Below are 18,187 nucleotides of genomic sequence, written 5' to 3'. Positions count from 1 at the left end.
TCAAAACTGCACAGCACTCAGTTACTGCACTTAAATAGAAGGCCGCTTAGTTTATTTCCACTGCCTGCAGCTCGCTGTTTGAGTCTCGGAAATGACCTGGTGAAACTCTTGTAATGGACTGCACAACACAGACAGGCTGTATGTGAGTGCGCTGCTCTTTGACAGGAGATGGGCGTTGCCCATCCAGTCAAATGTCAGTCGCTTCCTCCGACACGCCTCCAAAGAGGATGACTTTTTCCTCTCAAGCAAACTTGGGAAGTTAACCGTGCTGGAAAGACCCGCCTGAAACACCCACACGCCTCGTGTTGATTCGCTCTTCCTCTTATCAATCACTTATATCCCAAGTGACGAAATCGACAGCGCCACACCGGAGCTGAGGAGTGGGTGATGAGGAGCGATCAGCACCACCAGGAAAAGGAAAAAAAAAAAAAATACCAGGAGCGATAAAATGCACGGAGGACAAGGGTCAATTTGACTGCCAGTAAGACGTTTTGGCACTTTGGGGAGGGGGGTTTGGTGTTTGCGAGTTTATTTTGGGGAACGCTAGGTTAATGCAGTCAGGATTCTCTGTCAGTAGGAGTTGGCTGTTTTTTGGGCTGCAATTCCAGGGAAGGCTCTCTGAGCTAACCTAGCTAGCTAACAATTAGCCTTCCCATTTAGCCCCCTATCCTGGTTACTTGGTGCCTCCGCCTGCGAGACATACCTGCTCTGAGCGCGCACTTTCTCTGATCGGCACAGGTGCATGCGGTTCGTGGAGGACTCGAGGCAGTAAACCAACCTTTCTGGATGGACAGACTGGGGCTCGTTGTCACTGCGCGGGCGTAACTTGGAGCGCTGATTTCGGGGCGGCTAGGCTTGCACTCGGCCGGGCAGCCAGCAGAGGGGATTGGACAAATGTGGTGGCCGCGCCAGGCAGTTGTGTCCCGCTGTGTGTGGGACCGAAGTTAGTAGTTTAGTATAAGAAAAATATATATGTCTATATATTTTTAAATTGACTGGGCTAAGCAAGAAAACAAAGTGCGCTGAAGATAAAATTCAACCTGTTAGCTTGGTTATAACGTTAGCAGCGTTTAGCTTTCAGGCTAGTTAACAAACTAATACCGGTCCATGAAATCAAAATGGTTATTCGCACCCTCGGTAGTTCCTCGGGATATTTGCAGACATGGTTCGTTTCCTTTTTTCTGATGAGCTCACAGTCACTGTAGCCTGAGGTTTTACTGGAGACTTTGACTAACGTTAAGCTGTCAAATATTTAACACTTGACAGCAGCTTTGCCATCAACAAGGGAGGCCAGAGTCTGCACCAAGCAACGAGACTATCGAGCTCCATTATCAGTGTCTGGATATAACCTGTTGGGATCGGACTGTTGTGCACACAGGAGGCCTTCTTCTTCTCTTTTTTTTTTTTTTTTTTTTTTTTTTTTTTTTATCTGGTACTTTGTGTGAGGTGTAAGCCCGACACCTCTCCTCAAACGGGCTTTCTTCCCCCCCGCTCATGCGGTGATGACTTTAGACTCCATGATGGCTTGTTGCCTGAGTGAGGAGGCGAAGGAGTCCAAACGAATCAACGCTGAGATCGAGAAGCAGCTCCGACGAGACAAGAGAGATGCGAGAAGGGAGCTGAAGCTGCTCCTGCTGGGTAAGTCTGCAGGTTCCCCACTGTCTCACACTGCTTTGCTTCGGGATGCACCCACACCACACACAAACCATCTGGCTCGAAAAACCACTGGTGTGATTGTGTTGTTTTACAGCTTTCGCATGCAAAACTACACCCACGATTGCTCGAGCTAAATTGCTCCGATCACCACAGGATTTGCGTGTGATGTGATATGCAAAGCAAAATGCACTCGTGTGGTTCAGGTTGTGTTTTTAGTCTAACGGTGGAATAGCTGGAAGCAGCCACTCACGCAGGAATTCAAACCAGTGACTGAATTAAAATCCGCAGTCTGTAATCTTTACTGTGTTTCTTCAAAGCTTCCGTAGTCTTGCATCTTTGGCCACAAGGATTCATGAGAAACGTCTCCCCTGCTGATTTTCTTTTTGTTAGAAGACCACCCATAAGACAGCAGAGGGAGGAGACTGGCCAAGGTCGGTGGATGTAAGCAGTTCTGGGTTGTAAATGATGGAGGAGGTTATTTGAGAATTAAATCTTGCCAGCGTGCTTCTCTCTTGCTCTTCACACAGACTCTTGAAAGTGAATGGCCAGTATTACTTGAACTACAGTCAGAAACTGGAACGCTTCCACTACTAAATATTTTGTCCCTGAGTAGATTCTGCCTGTTCCTGTGCACACACACCTCGGAGTGAAGTGTGGCTTCAGTGATGAGCAAGGGCTGCATTTTAATTAAGTCTAGAAAAGGCCTGCACTGAGGTGGCTTGCTGTGGGAAATGAGTCCTCTCCAGAGAGCTGGAAATGCTATTCAGGTGTGTGTCTGTGTGCGTTAAAGGTAGATTAGCAGAGCCATTATGCCTTTGAATGCCATTTGGTGTTTGTGTCTTGCGTTGTAACCTGAAATAGAGTTTAAGTAAACTTCACAGTAAGTCGCACAAATTCATTGACATGCCAGAGGATATTTGAGAGACTGTGTAGTTTGTCACAGGTGACTGAATCCTGACTTCCTGATGCTAAAGGTGTTCTCACAAACTGCCGCATCAGCATCTAACACTAAAAATAAGCGGATTAAAAAGTAACCGTTTTCTTGTGGTATCAAAAATGACTAGATTGTAAGAAAGATCGTGTGTAATTTATACAGTTTAAAATAATTTTTTTGTTAATCAAATGTTCTTGTAGAGAACTATTCTGAGTGCCTTTTTTTTTTTTTTTAATGCTCCCAAAAATGTCAAGTACCTAACCTTGGATGAGATTTCCAAGTTCTAAAAAGGACATGGCAAAATGCTTTTCTATAATAATCAAGTACTGAGATGCAGCCCTACTAGAACCAACAATTGTTTTTTCTTTTCTCCTCCTCTCTTTATATTCGGATGCTAAAAACTGATACCTGTGTCACTCTGATCTACTGGAGTCGATGCTTCATGGTAACCAGAAGTAAATGGGGGGGGTTGGGAGGAAGGAAAACAGAAAATGGTGAAAAAGAGCTAATTAAAGGATTATTATTGTGTATTGCACAGACATCATGAAATTTCATAGATGCTTGTCTTCCAGTATAAAGACTGCATAAATCCCTCACCTCCCAGTGTAATAAGCTCAACTGAAACAAAATGGCAATGGTGTAATTGGGTATCTACTCAAAAAAAAATTTTTTTTTTTTTTTTTTTTAAGATGGTCAGAAATAATTGTATGAAATAAGTGTGGTGATTTCTGTTAATTAGGGTAACACGGACTCATTGCCTTCTACTGTATGCAGCCTGATTGTGCTCGCTGTTATAAAGGCCCTCTCAGAACAAGAAATGGCCTGTTTACTTAAGCCTATGTGAAAAAGACCCAAGCGCTATCTAGCTACAGCGTCGGTTTTAGCTCCGTCTGGTTGTCTGTCTTAATGTGGAGCCTATTATGGACCTCTTTCATCCCTTTTATAGATTGTCATGCTTAGTGTAGCTTTTATTATGTTTTTGACTGCATGTATAATAGCCCTTAGATCTTTTATCTCCACTGGCTTGTAACCTCTTAGATTTGCTGTTAGATTTGGGATTTTTGTGACTTATAAGAAGGAAGAAAGTGACACTTGGAATTTGCTTGCTTTTGCTCGAACGTTTGTGCCAAATTGAATATGAAGCTCAAAAGTAGTTAATCGTACAGTATGCTTATAGTTCTCGTAAGTTGGGTTTGATATAGCGGTAAAATGGCTGTTGCCTTTTAGTGTTGCTGTTTTATTGAAAGGCAATTATTCCAGCTGTTTATCAGCAACAGGCCTGATTTCTTTTCTGTAAGTACACGGTGTAAAAGTCAGGGTCAGAGGAGTGCTCGCTGCCTGCTCTGTAGCTAATGAAAGTCACAAGTAATTAAATGTGTACAGTTTGTTTGCTCTCCTTACTGAATACAGAGTTTTAGTACAAATGCTTGTGATAATTATAAGTGATATACAGGCTGTGATTAATTGGCTTCCCGAATAATGACGAAGTTTTGACAGATATTGGTAATAGGGTGGATGATTTTCCTTTCATTTTAAATTTGAAAGTAAATGTGAAGTTGCGTTCAGAAATATAACAATAAATCATGAGCACAGAGTTGCGTTGTGATGGGTTAAGTAACAGTGTCCTTTAGCAGTGAACATAAGAAAAGACAGTTTAGGATATGCATCACTGCAGTGTGCAAACAATAACTGGAGACATTCAGGCATTTATGTTGATCGACTGTTGACTCAAGGTTAAATGAGTCATGTGACTGAAAAACTTACCTATAAACCTACCTGTTCTCTCATGCAATACTGCTCATATTGTGCAAACGTCTTTAAAACGGTCAAAACTGCTTGCATCCGTTTTTGTTCGTGTTTAAGAAATAGAAAACCAAACTATATCGTTCAAAACTGGGGACTTGTACATACTGCTGAAGTGTTTTTGTAATGGTCTTACACACTTGGTAGCCTGCTTAATATAAGCCCAGGGCTTTATTTAATTTTTTGTATGACAAAAGCAGCAACCATCAGTTTAGTTAATGTATGTCAGCAGCCGACTCTGCTGTCCTTGAAAGAGTTAGAACTATACGGAAGCCACAGAGATAAAATTCTGCATGTGGGAAATAAACGCATGTTTTTTGTTTGGCGCTCCCATAACTTCTCATTCATCTATGTAGAACTGCTGTTTTGTCTTACTGCACAGTTGTAATATATAAATAGTGCTACAGGAATAAAGTACAACAGTAAATTGTACTAAGCTAAACTTCTTTTATTGCTCCTAATTATCCTTTAACACCACAGGAGTCAAAAGTTTGCTTATCTCTAAAATAAATCCTACGTGTTTAACTTTAAACAGACCTCTTTGAAATATTTTGATAAGTTGGTTTCTGACTTCCTGGGGTTAAAATGTCTTTTACTGATGGACTTTGTGGTGATGGGTTTTTATAGTGACTGTTGGCTTAGGCAGCAATAATTATTACAATTGTTTTGATCGATATTGTGATCTTGAATATTAAACATTATGGGGCTGAGTATTCATACACCTATAGATGAGGCAGTTTTTTTTGAAGTTTTCATAGGGTATTCTCTATTACTTTAAATCTAATTCAGAGGGAAGGCAAATTAATAAAGTGTTGGCCATTGTATGGGACACTGGGTCATCCTGTAGAGAGCTGATTCATAATTAGGACTTGCAAGTCCTGCAAAGAAATGCTGACCTGCTCTTAGCCTGCATCCTAAACTGTGGGAAGTCTGCACATGTGGATGTGGGCAAAAAGAAGCCCAGGCAGCACAAACTTGCATGCCTTGGCCATACTTTCAGAGTAGCCACAGGGCAAGCAGCACCACCGTGATCCAACTGCTGCTCACTGCAGAAAGTGGACCGCGTGAGAAATCCCAAGCGATTGTCAGACCAAAGCGGCTGCAGACATATTAGTTAGTGGTCATGCTATCAGTTCACCTACTGAAAGCCTGTTTTCTTCCTTTTAGATGGCTCGTGTTTACTAAGGGCTTCCTTTTAATCGCGTTGGCTCAAGTTGCATAAACGGCAAGTGAGCTTGAACTTTTCGGGAAAGGTGAAAATGCGCTGCTGCAAAGAAAATGAATGTACTTCATTTAGAAAACAAGAAAACAGTGCTTATTAGCAGAAGTGCAAAAAAAGTATCCTTAGCATTTTAATTTTCATTGGTATTAAAATGCGATCAATCAAGCCCTGCCGTCGGCTATGTAAAGTTCTTATGACTGCTTTGGCAACAATGGCAAACGTATTTTGAACCATTCCTCTTGTTTTGTCACTATCCCAGCTATGTTTGCTCTGCAACTCTCCTGCAAACACACAGTGCCCCACTGTAGCACATCAGCACAAATCATGGGGGAACACAACTCTTATAAAAGCATTTTTTATAATAACCATAACATTCAGAGTAAGATGACAAGCTACCACATTTCTAGTATTGGTAGACCCTGCAGTAAAACGCTCAGCTCATCGGCTAGTCCTTAACGGCTTGTGGCTGTTGTTTGGTGTTGAGATCGTATTCAGTGAAACCTGGATAATCAAGCACATTTTGTACGCTCAAACGCTAAGGCCCCGATACTCACCTGAACACTTACCTGAAATGGGATTCAGGACACTTTATGTATGCATGTATGCACATACACTGAACACACACTTCATCTGTCAATGCACGCACTGCACAAACAGGTTGGTAGTATCTGGGTTAATGAGTATTTGTTTTTTGGCAACACCCAAGGATGTTTCATGTATACAGCCTACCTACGCCTATTATGGTTTCTCTTAGTAAGGCTTACAGTAAGCCAAGCAGATAAGCCCTGTGTTAGCCATATTTATTTGTATCCCTGTTAGCTGCTGCCAAGGTAACGGCTGGCATGGCTGGGTTTGGTAGAAATAACAAAACTGCAGACAGTACAGATGAACAACCCACACACAGGATAAAATGACCCAAAAGAGAGATCTGTGTGTTTATACAGTTGTGGGCCATGGTAGGGGATGCCCTCTGGTTTATCAGCTATAGTCAAAGCCATAATAGCATTGCTGAAGGCAGTGTTTCCTTCCTGGATTCTCAAATACTGCAAATGTATGTCTAGCAGTACTGAATGGTGGTTAAGTCATCCGTATCAGCTTAATTTCTGGAAATGTGGCATAACAGTATCAACTACCAGTCATTCTTTTGTTTGTTTTTAACATTCACCCACCTAGAATTTGGATCTACTTACAGTTCACTTGCACTTGGCAGTCAGCTGTGATAAAACCAGCTTCCCTGACAGCATGTCACAGCTGTTAGCAGGATATAGACAGTTGTTACAGCGAGGACTTGTATTTGGAGCTGAGTATTCAGATACTCGTACTGGTTAATCAGTTTTGAGTTTGTCTTTGAATTGTGGAAATGTAAACAGCAGTGGTCACACTGCAGTAAACCTCATTTTTATCAACTTTGAATTAAGATGAAAGTAAATGATTTTGGTTTTTGATGAATTTGCAGTGCTTTTCTTAATTCACTGCTGAGACAATGAAATGTTAAGAAATGTACTTTTGGCCGACTATAAGGGCATTAATTTGGGTTTTGGTTTTTATTAAAAACAAAAAACAAAGTTCTAAAACCCAACTATGTTTTCCAAGTTTTACATTGCCATTTTTACTTGGTGCATGTGTGCATTAGCATTTCGATCAAAATGCTGAGCCAAGTGTCTCTTTGCTCATCTCATTATCACATTGTCAGATTATTATCTTCTCTGTTGTCATAAAGGGAGAAGGTACTGGGAAAGCAAAGCTCCTGATACTGGTTGATCTACATTCCTACCCTCAACTATGGTGTTGAGTTGTAGGTAGCTCATTATGTGGGAGTAATTTGAAGTATAGTTTCTACTGATCTGCACTGAAGGGATGCAGTGAAATCCCATATCCCGATTTTAAACATTTATCGTTCCGACAGCGATATATATCACAAACATTTTACATTCTCAGTAAATTCTGTGAATCTCGGGCAACTTGACTTGCGTGAAGTGTTTTCAGCTGGTCGTCGTGTACTTGGAGTCAAGTGTTTTGACTGTTGCGTGAAACTATACAGTTTTAGACATAAGTTGTAATGGCTGCCATTTTCTTTATTTGTATTTATTACACGGCATGCTGCGGGGAAAAGCCTGTTCTAACGTTTGAGTCTAAGGTTTATTTGTTTCTAGCACCTGACGGCTCTCTTTTGCTTCTCATCCGTAAACTCTCTCCATACTCTGTCACGTGATTCTTGCGTAGGTGGCAGAAGAGGTTTGTCGTGTTTGAGTCTGAGGTGGGGACCGGTTTCCTGCATAATTTGCATAGTACAGTTTTCTGGTCCGTGTCAGACTTTTCATAACCAACCATGTCCATGCTAGCCCCTCGTTTAGAAATAAGGTCCTCGATTTTCTTTGACTGGTCCTTCTGTTTGTCATCATTTCAGTTTATTTTGAAAAATCTCAACAGGATCTTCAGCTTTATTTTGAAAGGTTTATGTGGAAAATAAACAAGCGGACGGCAGAGCCACATGCTGGGTTTACCGTCGCTGTTTCTAACGACAGCACGTAAAAACAGTCGCTTGTCCATCTGATATCACTCCTTATTTGCTTGGACTAGTTCCTCACACTCTGGACTCTTGACTCAGTTCTGCCATGGTTCCCCCGCTGCTCTGTACAGCCAGCAACCCTCCCAGTTTTCCATTTGATCACAGTCTGAGCTGCCACAGTTTGATATTCCATCCGTGACTATAGTCTGCCGACCGCTGCGTTAATGATAACTGGTGGCTAATGTAGCCAATGGGTCATTGGTAACTATTAGCAATTACCCTGCTAACTATGTGTGTTGGCCAGGTTAACATTTATAAACTGTTTATTACTTCAATGTTGTTGAAATAAGAACTTTACTGATCTCTTAAAATTTCTCTTAAAGTGGTGTTCATTGTGATGAACATTGAGTGTTTTGGTTGTTGGTGAGAGGAAGGTCTGCCATGGTACCGTGTAGTGGTGCAACGGATCACGTTGGTGGACCTCCAGGTCAACGGAAAGCTGCGTGACCGTGACCGCTCATTATATCATAGCGGAGTGGTAGATACAAAGCCCTGTACTGCCCTATACTGCACCTTAATTTGTTTTTGTATAATTGGGTGGAATGAGTCTTGAGTTGAATGTTTTTAATAGGCAAAACATACTTAAAAAGTTGTCCTTTTTTTTTTTTTTTTTTTTTTTTTTTTTTTTTTTTGCTGATCAGAAAATTGATCCGATCCGAACCGTTAGATTTTTGATCCGTTGCACCACTAGTACCGTGTAAAATTATGTGCCATCTGGCAAAGAGAGCACTGTTTGTATCACTATTGTTGAAAATTTTAGTATTAATATCTTAGGGTTTTTTTTTCCTTCTGGCAACTCTACCCAGGATACACTGGAGAGATTGTGTCTTTGTGAAAACTGGATGCAGTTCAGTAGATGAGGTTAAATCCATACTTGAAAGCTATTTAAACCATTGATCACATTATGCTTTAATCAAATTGTATTTCAAATTTTGCTTGAATCTGTCGTACTTTGCGTTAGGGCAGGGCCATGTTATACAGTTCACGGTAATACCGGTATAATGTTAGGCAATGATAAGAAAATGAAATATCGCGATAGAATGTGGGTAAAACGCGCATGCGCAGTGCCTTTGTTTTCATACGCACATAACGGAAAAAGCATGGCGGTGACGGAGAATCACAAGGGCGAAAGTGGATCGTTGAATGAAGCGCAGGAGCCTCGCGGAGTGATACGTACTGTGCTTCAACATAATATTACCGTATTTTGTGTGTATAACCTCTTACGTTCTGTGGATATTATACATGGTTATGATCAGGATATGTTGGCCAATTTCCACTGGAAATACCTTTTACCATTTGCACTGTAAAATTTTTATATAGCTTGAATGCACATGAAAAACAGCTGCTTGCTTAAGTGAAAATACATTTGTTTTGTTTTTTTGTTTTTGTTTTTTTGCACTAATAAAGTTGTGGAGTTGTAAAGTATTTTGTCTTGCATCAATTATATCGTTATCGCAAATTTTCAAATGTATATCGTGATAAATATTTTTGGCCATATTGCGCTGCCCTACTTTGCATACATAATGTCCGATTTGTTTGCTGAGTGTTGTCAACATTATCAGTGCTTGTGCCAGCAGGTTAACGTCCACACACCTGTGCAGAAAGTGGTTGCACATTGCTCCGGTCAAATGGCTATGCTCCAGTTTACTTGGACACAACAAAATACAGGAGAGAACTGCAGATGTCCATTGCTGTCACTGGACGATCTTATTTAGATCTTGCCATCATAGAAGTAAGGAAGAGTGCTCCCATCTGCTGGGAGAACACTGCTAAGATTTGGCTGTGTAATATCATAGACCCAGCAGTTACCTGGCCCTCTGCTTAGTAAAATTTGAATAATTACTTTAACAAGCATTTCTAGGCTGGACCTTTTGGTAAGCAGCGTCTGTAGTCCGTCACAGACGACCATAATAGACCCGATGATCCATGTGTTCTGTTGTAAAAGGATTTATTAGTCCACTTTATGTCATGAGTGCTGCTATGCCTGTACTTCATCAGCCATCCTGCTTAGCTTTTTTCCCCAGATGTGTACATATGCAGTCCTAAGCTCTTGTACCTGGTAGAAGGAAGCTTGAGTTTCACAGTGGAGTTCAAAGGCACAACAGGTAGGTGTTTGTAGTTCTGCACTGTTTGTCTGGCAGCTTTGTTAGTTTAGCAAACTGATGTTGGCACACCCAGAGTTTCGGCAGTTATGTGGCATTCAGCCCTGTGAAAGACCGCCCAGTCCTTCTGGCCCCGCCTACCTGCCTTATAGAACCATTAAATTATGTCAGACGCATAGCAATCAAAATATTGATCATTTTCAATAGATCACATCATTGTTGGGCACGGTTATGAATGGTTTGTATTTCATGAGCAGCTGTGGCACTTACACAAAGGACTAGTTTCAGTTTGCTGACGTTCTTGAGAAGTCACTAGAATTAAGTAAATATCTGTAGGTAGCACTTTCTACATAACTACCTCCTTGTTCCTTTCGGTATTTATGCACACATGTAATGCTTGTGCAGCTACTTAAAAAGACAAGCTTTTTTTGCATGTTTACACAGCAACAAATTTGCTGTAGACAAGTTCCTGACAAAGTCTTGGCCTAGGAAGAAGGAAGTGAAGTTGAAGACGAATCACAATTGAGTGATTGTGAACTACGAAACCTTTGTCTAGTCAGAAATGCTCCTCTTCCAGTACAACAAGAGTTTTGATTAAATGGGAACCAAAATAGGCAGAATGATTAAATTGACATGCAAGTCCTTTAGAAGGAAAAGTATGCCAGGAATTTTCTCAAAACTGGAATAGAGATCCTGTGCTTGCTGCCCCTCTCCTTTTCTGTCTCTTTCTCATTCTTTCTCTCAGCGAAGATCTTGATGTGCTTTTACAGTCCACTTGTTTTATGCAGACACATTTCAACCCTACAAACGGAGGACGGGAGACTGTGGTTCCCTTTCCCCTTACCCATTCCTTCCAGTCAGCCTCTTATTTGGAAGGCATGTGAAAAATGACGGTCACTGGAACAGTCTTTGAAGTACACATGTAGCTGTAAATGTATTAGCAGTTGGTTAGAGGAATGGCCTGGCAGGTGTCTGGTATGTGGTGCCCACAAGTCTGTCTGCATTTTTAACTAGGGCATGGTGGGTTTATTTATTTTTCCTTTTTTTTTAAAGTGTAAGGACAATTTAAGGTTGTTTCTTCTTCTTTCCTGTGGTTAATGAGATGTGACACACCAGAGGCAGAACATATGCATGCTTACATTGCTTTTTGTTTTTATTGTTAGTGGAAGCAAACAACTGGTTTCTGAGTTCTAGATGTGCAAAACTCCAGGTGCACTGCTGTCACTCACTGTGCAATGCTGCTATCTAAAACTACAGAGCCACTAACTAATGGTATTGAAATGTCAGTATCGGTTTGATTTGGACTGGAGCTAAAATCAGCTCTGGACTGGACACGAGCAGCATCATCATGAACTTCAGATAATTCCTTATTTATCTTGTACTGATCCTTGGTGCAGCGCCTCAGTTTATCCATTGTTTGAAATGAACCATTTTAGCTATGGCAACTCGAATACTGTAGTGACACCTTAAGTCAGCTGGCTAAAGTTGGGTAAATGGTATTTTATTGTGTAAATTCTGAATCAGCTCGTGTTTCAGTTAAACTTATACTTGTAGCAATGTATTCTCAAGATGTAAAAATGATTTGGTACATTTTATTTATTGCTGTCACAACTCAAGAATCAAGTTAATTAAGAAAGGATTAGCAGCCTTGTCTTCGGAGTATTTTATGTGCACCTGCAAGGGCAATGCACCTGTTCACTTTAGGATCTACTGTACTCTCCCTTTAACGGTCTACCTAACTGCATTCAATCAGAACAAGTTACAGGGAAACATCTGGATATTTCAGTTGGGAAGTTATATTGGTCAATGTTAGCCATTTGTCACTATATTAGTATTGACATTTATAATGACTGTAGGGCTGCAACTAAAGATTATTTCGATCGTTTCAGTAACATTTATCTGTTTCCTGTGGGCAAACCTCCTGTTTGAGGCTCAATTTTGCCCACCTGTGAATATTGCCCTGTTTCTCATCCCACAGCAAATTACAGTAATTACCCAGGAAGTGTATGAATTTGAAAATATCAAATGTATTTTTAACATTGCTCAATAGGACCGTCAGAATAAAAAAAATGTAATGTATAAAAATATTAAATAATATTGGGTAAGTGCTAGAATTGTTTTAAATGAGAAAATAATGTGCAAATAGGAAACTAAAAATGGCTTCTGTCCATGAGTTCAACTAAAGTGCCAAATTAAACCCCAAAGACTTTTATTTATTTTTTTTCCCCCAGTCCAAAATAATAAGTTTTATAGATGATTCAGTTCATGAATTCACAATTACAGTGAACATCCTCTGGAGTGAGGCTTGCTCTCATCTTTGAGATGATGCTCCTAGCTTCTGATAACCATGCTAAAGATGCTCACTGTCATGACTTTATCCATTTGAGAGGTGCAAGAGTCTCTTTTCAGCACAAACTCACTGATATGCCTACTAGTTAAACAGAACAAAACAGAATTGGAAACGATGTAGCATTCAGTATATAACTCCCTAAAAGTAACCCATTGAGAATTGATGTCACAACAATAAAATTCTGCGTAATCGTAGTCAACGTCATCGACTGTGTCGAAGAATCGTTGCAGCCCTAAATGACTCATACATGGAAATTATATTTTTCTTTAATTATTATTTTTTTAGAGTAAAGATGGGATAAACGTCCCTCAGTATATGACTGATGTTGAATAGTTTGTTCACCAGTGAGTGCTCTGTGCAGCCATGATGTAAGAAACTCTCCTAGTTTGTCCAGATTAAAGCTTGGTGTATGGTTGAAATGTTGTGAATAAAGTTGTGGGTGTTTCAGTCTTCGGTCACGTTAAATGAAGTGATGTCATGTGCTGCCCAACTGAATTGTGTATCTGTTGCTCTGCTTTGCGCTGCCAAGTTCAACTTTGCAAGCACCGATGCACGAGTCAGCCAGTCGAATTTTGTTTTATTCATATTGCTCCAGCATGGCTGCTACCACATTATAAAAAATATCCTGGGAACAGTGTTGGTGTCTGTGCAGTTTAATCTCAAACTGAAGATGCTCACTGAGTAATCTGACTGTTTACAGTGTACAGGCATTAAGCTGGCTAATGCTAACTGTTAGTTGTGTTAAATGTAATGAATGAATGTTGTCAGTGTGATGATCGCACCAACAGTGATCCCCGACCACTGTCGAGCATTGAAGCAATATCTGTGTGAATCTTGCCTAAGAGATATGGGGTAACAAAATATAAATTCTCAAGTAAATATGAGTACTTTTTGCTCTTGTATTTTAATGAATGGTGACCTTAACTAGACTGCCTTTTGACTCTACAGGAGGAAAAAGCCAAAACATGGCTGCACTGGTCATCAGGTTAGGTTCTTAAATTCCTTCAAGGTGAATACGGTTACTTGACAGTTACTCATTCAGTTCCTGTACAGTAACTACAGCCTCCAGCGTTTTAGTCTTTCCCAGCACTGAGCTTAAGTGGATATAGCTTCCTTTTTGATGTGCTCGGAGAAATTTTAAGGAATCATTTACTCTGCACACACTTGGCACATCTTGTCTTTTTGACTAAATGCAAAGCTGTTAGTTAATGCAAGGTAAAGCCTTGCATTCAACTAAATAAGATGGATCAGTAGCTACTCCACCCCCCACCTCTCTCATGTTCCTTGTGAGTTAATGGTTATTTGGCTAAATGACTAATACCTTGGTTAGAGCATGTTGTTGGCAGAGTGAGATGGTTCTGCTTCAGTTAACGATCAAAAGTGAGTTACTGGGCTTTTCCACTCTGGTTTTGCTGTGTTGGGGGTTTCAAAATTGTTAAAGGTCACCAGTGCATTCATTTTTGCATACAAAACCTTTACTTTTGGACCTTTATTAGAATATAGCAAGTCAAATTTTGCAGAAAGCAACAAAGGGCAACTTGCAAATACACAATCTTATAGTCTCTACACAGTTTTCCTGCTGAAGTCTACTTATCTGTTTAATAACTCAAATTCTAAGGATGCACTGCCTGTAAAAGGACAGATGTGGATCAAGTGTTTTTGTATTTTGTTTCACATTTTGTCATTTAAAAAAAACAACGAAGTCTTCATGAAAAAGTGGATGGGTAGGTCTTTCATAGGGCTGGGCCATATTATACCGTTCGCAGTAATAACTGTATAATGTTGGGCAACGATAAGAAAATATATAGCGATAAAATATGGGTAAAACGCGCATGCGCAGTGCCTTTGTTTTCATATGCACATGGCAGAAAAAGCATGGCAGAGAATGTCAGCAAGGAATTTTCATTGTTACATTTTTATATAACTTTAATACACATAAAAAACAGCTGCTTGTTTAAGTGAAAATACATTGATTTTTTTGTTTGTTTTTTTTGTTTTTTGCACTAATAAAGTTGTGGAATTATATCGTTATCGCAAATTTTCAAATGTATATCGTGATAAATATTTTTGGTCATCGCCCTGCTTTAGTCTTTCATGTCTTTATCACGTTATCTTTGGGCATTTGGCCAGTGTTAAATTGACAGATCGGTCACAGCCTTCAGTGAAATGGGTACAACCAAATTCTTTGGCCAGTTCAGTGTAATTATAATACAAAATTAAAATATTACAGCTCTACTCTGCCATTTCTATAGTATAGACTTTCAATAATTTGAACCCCACAAATTAAAAAACAAAAAGAAAAAAAGATGGATACAAACAAACTTGACATTCAGCAAGCTGTGGGCTGCTTATGGCGAAATGGGGGGAAATGGATGAAGAAAAAATAAGTTAAAAACACTAGAAGTGAAGTAGTGTCTCAATGAAGTGAGGCTCGTCTGAATCCAATGTGACTTGACCTCAAATCTGATGCGGTAGTTAAGTGTTACACTGTCTCTATACACTCTGTGTAGATGGGAAAGTGCCGTCTGAGAGAAATGTATATGGACAGAATTGGTAACGAGGGTGAGCTACGTTAATCCGCTACTTAAGTCTGACATTTTGACTGTGCTTGCTGGCAGAATTCCTGCAGAATTCCTTTTCTTTTCTACACTGTCCTCGTGTTTTGAGCCTTGGGCTGTGTGCATTGGTGTGTTATGTTCAGTAAGGCTACTCAACATTTTGGTCATTTTGTCACTGATCTCAGTCGCGCCCGTAACGTGCTGGTGCGTATGGTGCAGTAGCCCAGACATTAGCACGTGCCCTGCTAGCTCTCCCTCATATACTCTGTGCGAGAACCTAACCCAACGTGGCTCCAGCTATAATCCAACCGCACGATTGGTTTGGCACAATGCTACTATTGTCTTTTGGTTTTCATGGTGTCTGTTAAAATATGGATGGTGTGAGTTCTATTGACTCACACAGTCTCATTTCTAATGAAGTTATTTCGCACCAATTATCTTTTTCATTTCGTTGCCAAGCCCTAGCTGTAAGATTAGAAAAAATGTTTTAAAGTTGCATGTTTGACTGGGCTCTCTGAATACACACTGAAGCCTATCAGCTGCTGTTTTCAGCCGTGTATTTAGAGGTCCAGTGTAGGAGTTGCCATGGGAACTAGCATTACCCCTCAGGAGTAGCTCCAGTGAGTGTACAGTTGCTTGTCCGTGAGAAACGCTTCGGCTGGGTTTTCCAGTTAAGCGGGAGAACAGTAGGAACTGTTGAATTAAGCTGATCATGCCTGCAAGACATGCTTTTCTCCTCTGGCTGTTTGGGAAAGGCAAATACGCTGGAACACACACAAAATTCATAGGATAGCTGCACCTTTTCTCAGCTGTTGCTTTTAAACTTACCGTATTGCTGAAGCCAAGGAGGTAAGAAAGAAAATGTGTACAGTACTGTCCCTCACAACCCACCAACACACTTCCCTTCTGTTCAACTCTTCAGTCAATAGGAGAGTGAACTCTCCAGGGCTGTCTTAACAATTGCTATTTATGTCCCTCTCTCAAAGACTTACTCTGTCTGAAGGGGAAACTCCAATGTTGCCTGACCTGTTTTCTGCAGTGAAAGATCCTCTCTGGTTAGAAGGCAGGCAGTGCTCGGGGCACTCCTTCGCTGTACGCGCGACTGTGCTCTTCATTCAGCGAGAGCAAAACTTGTCTCTCGGCATCCTTGGAAGGCATTTCAGCTACTATGTCTTGGGAATACGAGCTGTGCTTCAAAACGCAAAGTGCTTTCCATTATCTAATCAGCAACTACAGTTATGATTCAACATTGTAGCTGTAAATATCAATGTAGGCCTTTACACACAGCCTGCCTTCAGCCACTTGTGCTGAATGGTAGTGTAATTGTTAAGTTCTACTTTGACCCCATATTGAAATATTTTAACAGCTATCAAACTTTCTATTTGATCTTGTCATTTATGGCTTTAAGTTGAATGTTTTATTAAACTAACAATATTCCGGTACCGTGAAAATAAAGGTCACCTTACAGCCTGCTCTCTTGAGTTGTAGCTTTCCTTTACAGAAATCTGTAAATTAACTATAATGACGTAAGCTCAGAAATGCACAATTTATCTTATAGCTGAAGCCCTTTGGAATAGGAGGATAAAGACGGACCATGCAGTGTCGCGATTTGTGCACATCGTAACTGTAACAACATCTGGTTAAGCAGACTTGTGGACAAACCTGTAATATTCTATAAGCTAAAGACTTGGTTAACACATGCTATCAATTGCAGCTTTAGTTGAGATAAAGCAAAAATGAGACTGAAAGGTAGAGCCCTGATAGAGCGTGTGCAGCTAAAACTGCAGTGACTCAGACTTGAGTGCTGGGAGAAGTGAGATGGAGAGATGAGCGGTGGAGATCTCCATCAGGGTTGTAGAGGAAGAAAATAGATGGTGGAATGGGGGTGGAAGAGACGATTGCGCTGGAGAAAGCGCTGCATGGTAATACTGGAGGGTTAGTTTCGGTTAGGCTGCTAACTGCCTTGTCTTTTTAAATGGTACTCTTTGGGTTATGTCCGCAGCATACAAACCCTGATGCTTTCAGTCTGACTCCAAGCCCAGAGTGGTAGTTTGCTCACAGAATATGTCCATATAAAGATACAGAACCTGCTGTGGACGGTCTTGTGGGGAAGTTAAAGTGTGTGTGTGTGAGTGAGAGAGGGGGATCTGTGGGGTTATGTGTAGTTCCTTCTCTGCATGTGCAAGCAGGTTTTCTTGTCTGTGACTTGGTCTTTTTGTGTGTTTATGCACATGTGCATATGCATGATGAGTGATACAAAATTGGAGAAGTGAACTCGCTGTACCCAGCTCTTTGTTGAGCTGAGGTGAGCCATGCAGCCCTCGTGTGGTCAGTCGGGCCTTTTCGGGAACCACTGCCAAAACAACCATTGCACTGCATTGTTACATTGCACATTTCTGGACTGGAGGGAAGAAGACAATAGCTTGACCATAATTAACCCCAGAAACATCTATGTAGTTTAAGCTTTGTTTTTTAGAGCTGGAGAGTTATTTACAGTGAGTTATATAATGCTCAAATATCTCACCAGAAATGCATACACCCTGAACTGGTGAAGCAGAGAAGGGCTTGACATTGAGGTCTGGATTATTGCCTGTGGACACGATGGTGCACATTTCTTCTTGACCTCATGCATCAATGCTAAGATGTAGGTGGACAGACGAGGCCAGCCTGTTGCAGAGACAGACCAATTTATTGCCACAGAAACGAGTTATATTAAAAAAGGCTACTTTTAAACTAGTTTCTGGAATGCTTGGTTGACCTGTTGAAAACTGATTTGTACCCACAAGTCTTTTATTTTACTTCTTGCTTAGTTTGCTCTCAGCAAAAATACATTTTCAGGCTACATTACTATAAAATGGCAAGTGCAGAAGTGTTACATGGATGGGTTACAAATCATGTGTTATGGTTGATATTTGTTTTTATTTGAATGGTTGCTTCCTCTAGATTTCAATTTGTGTAAATTAATGACTATCTCATTTGAATCTGTCTTTTCT

At 40.5% G+C, this 18,187-nt stretch overlaps 1 protein-coding gene across 3 annotated transcripts in view; it reads left to right on the top strand.

The window, feature by feature from the left end:
• The first annotated feature begins 335 nt into the window (after nucleotides 1-335).
• The window catches only part of LOC120747110 (guanine nucleotide-binding protein G(q) subunit alpha-like), a 33,457-nt gene continuing 15,605 nt past the window's right edge, over nucleotides 336-18,187 (top strand). Inside the window, exons 1-2 of one of the 3 annotated variants that reach the window (XM_040052751.1) lie at nucleotides 341-481; nucleotides 1,513-1,638. In XM_040052751.1, the coding sequence (XP_039908685.1) occupies nucleotides 1,518-1,638 (121 nt within the window). In that variant the 5' untranslated portion in view covers nucleotides 341-481; nucleotides 1,513-1,517. Of the gene's footprint in view, nucleotides 1,639-18,187 lie in introns of all 3 variants that reach the window. The other 2 variants (XM_040052749.1, XM_040052750.1) reach the window with 2 other exon arrangements.

Source organism: Simochromis diagramma, unplaced genomic scaffold (assembly GCF_900408965.1).
Source record: "Simochromis diagramma unplaced genomic scaffold, fSimDia1.1 OVJJ01000419.1, whole genome shotgun sequence".
Classification (NCBI taxonomy): domain Eukaryota; kingdom Metazoa; phylum Chordata; class Actinopteri; order Cichliformes; family Cichlidae; genus Simochromis; species Simochromis diagramma.
Note: the sequence above shows the minus strand (reverse complement) of the source record. Positions and strands in the feature narration are given on the sequence as shown.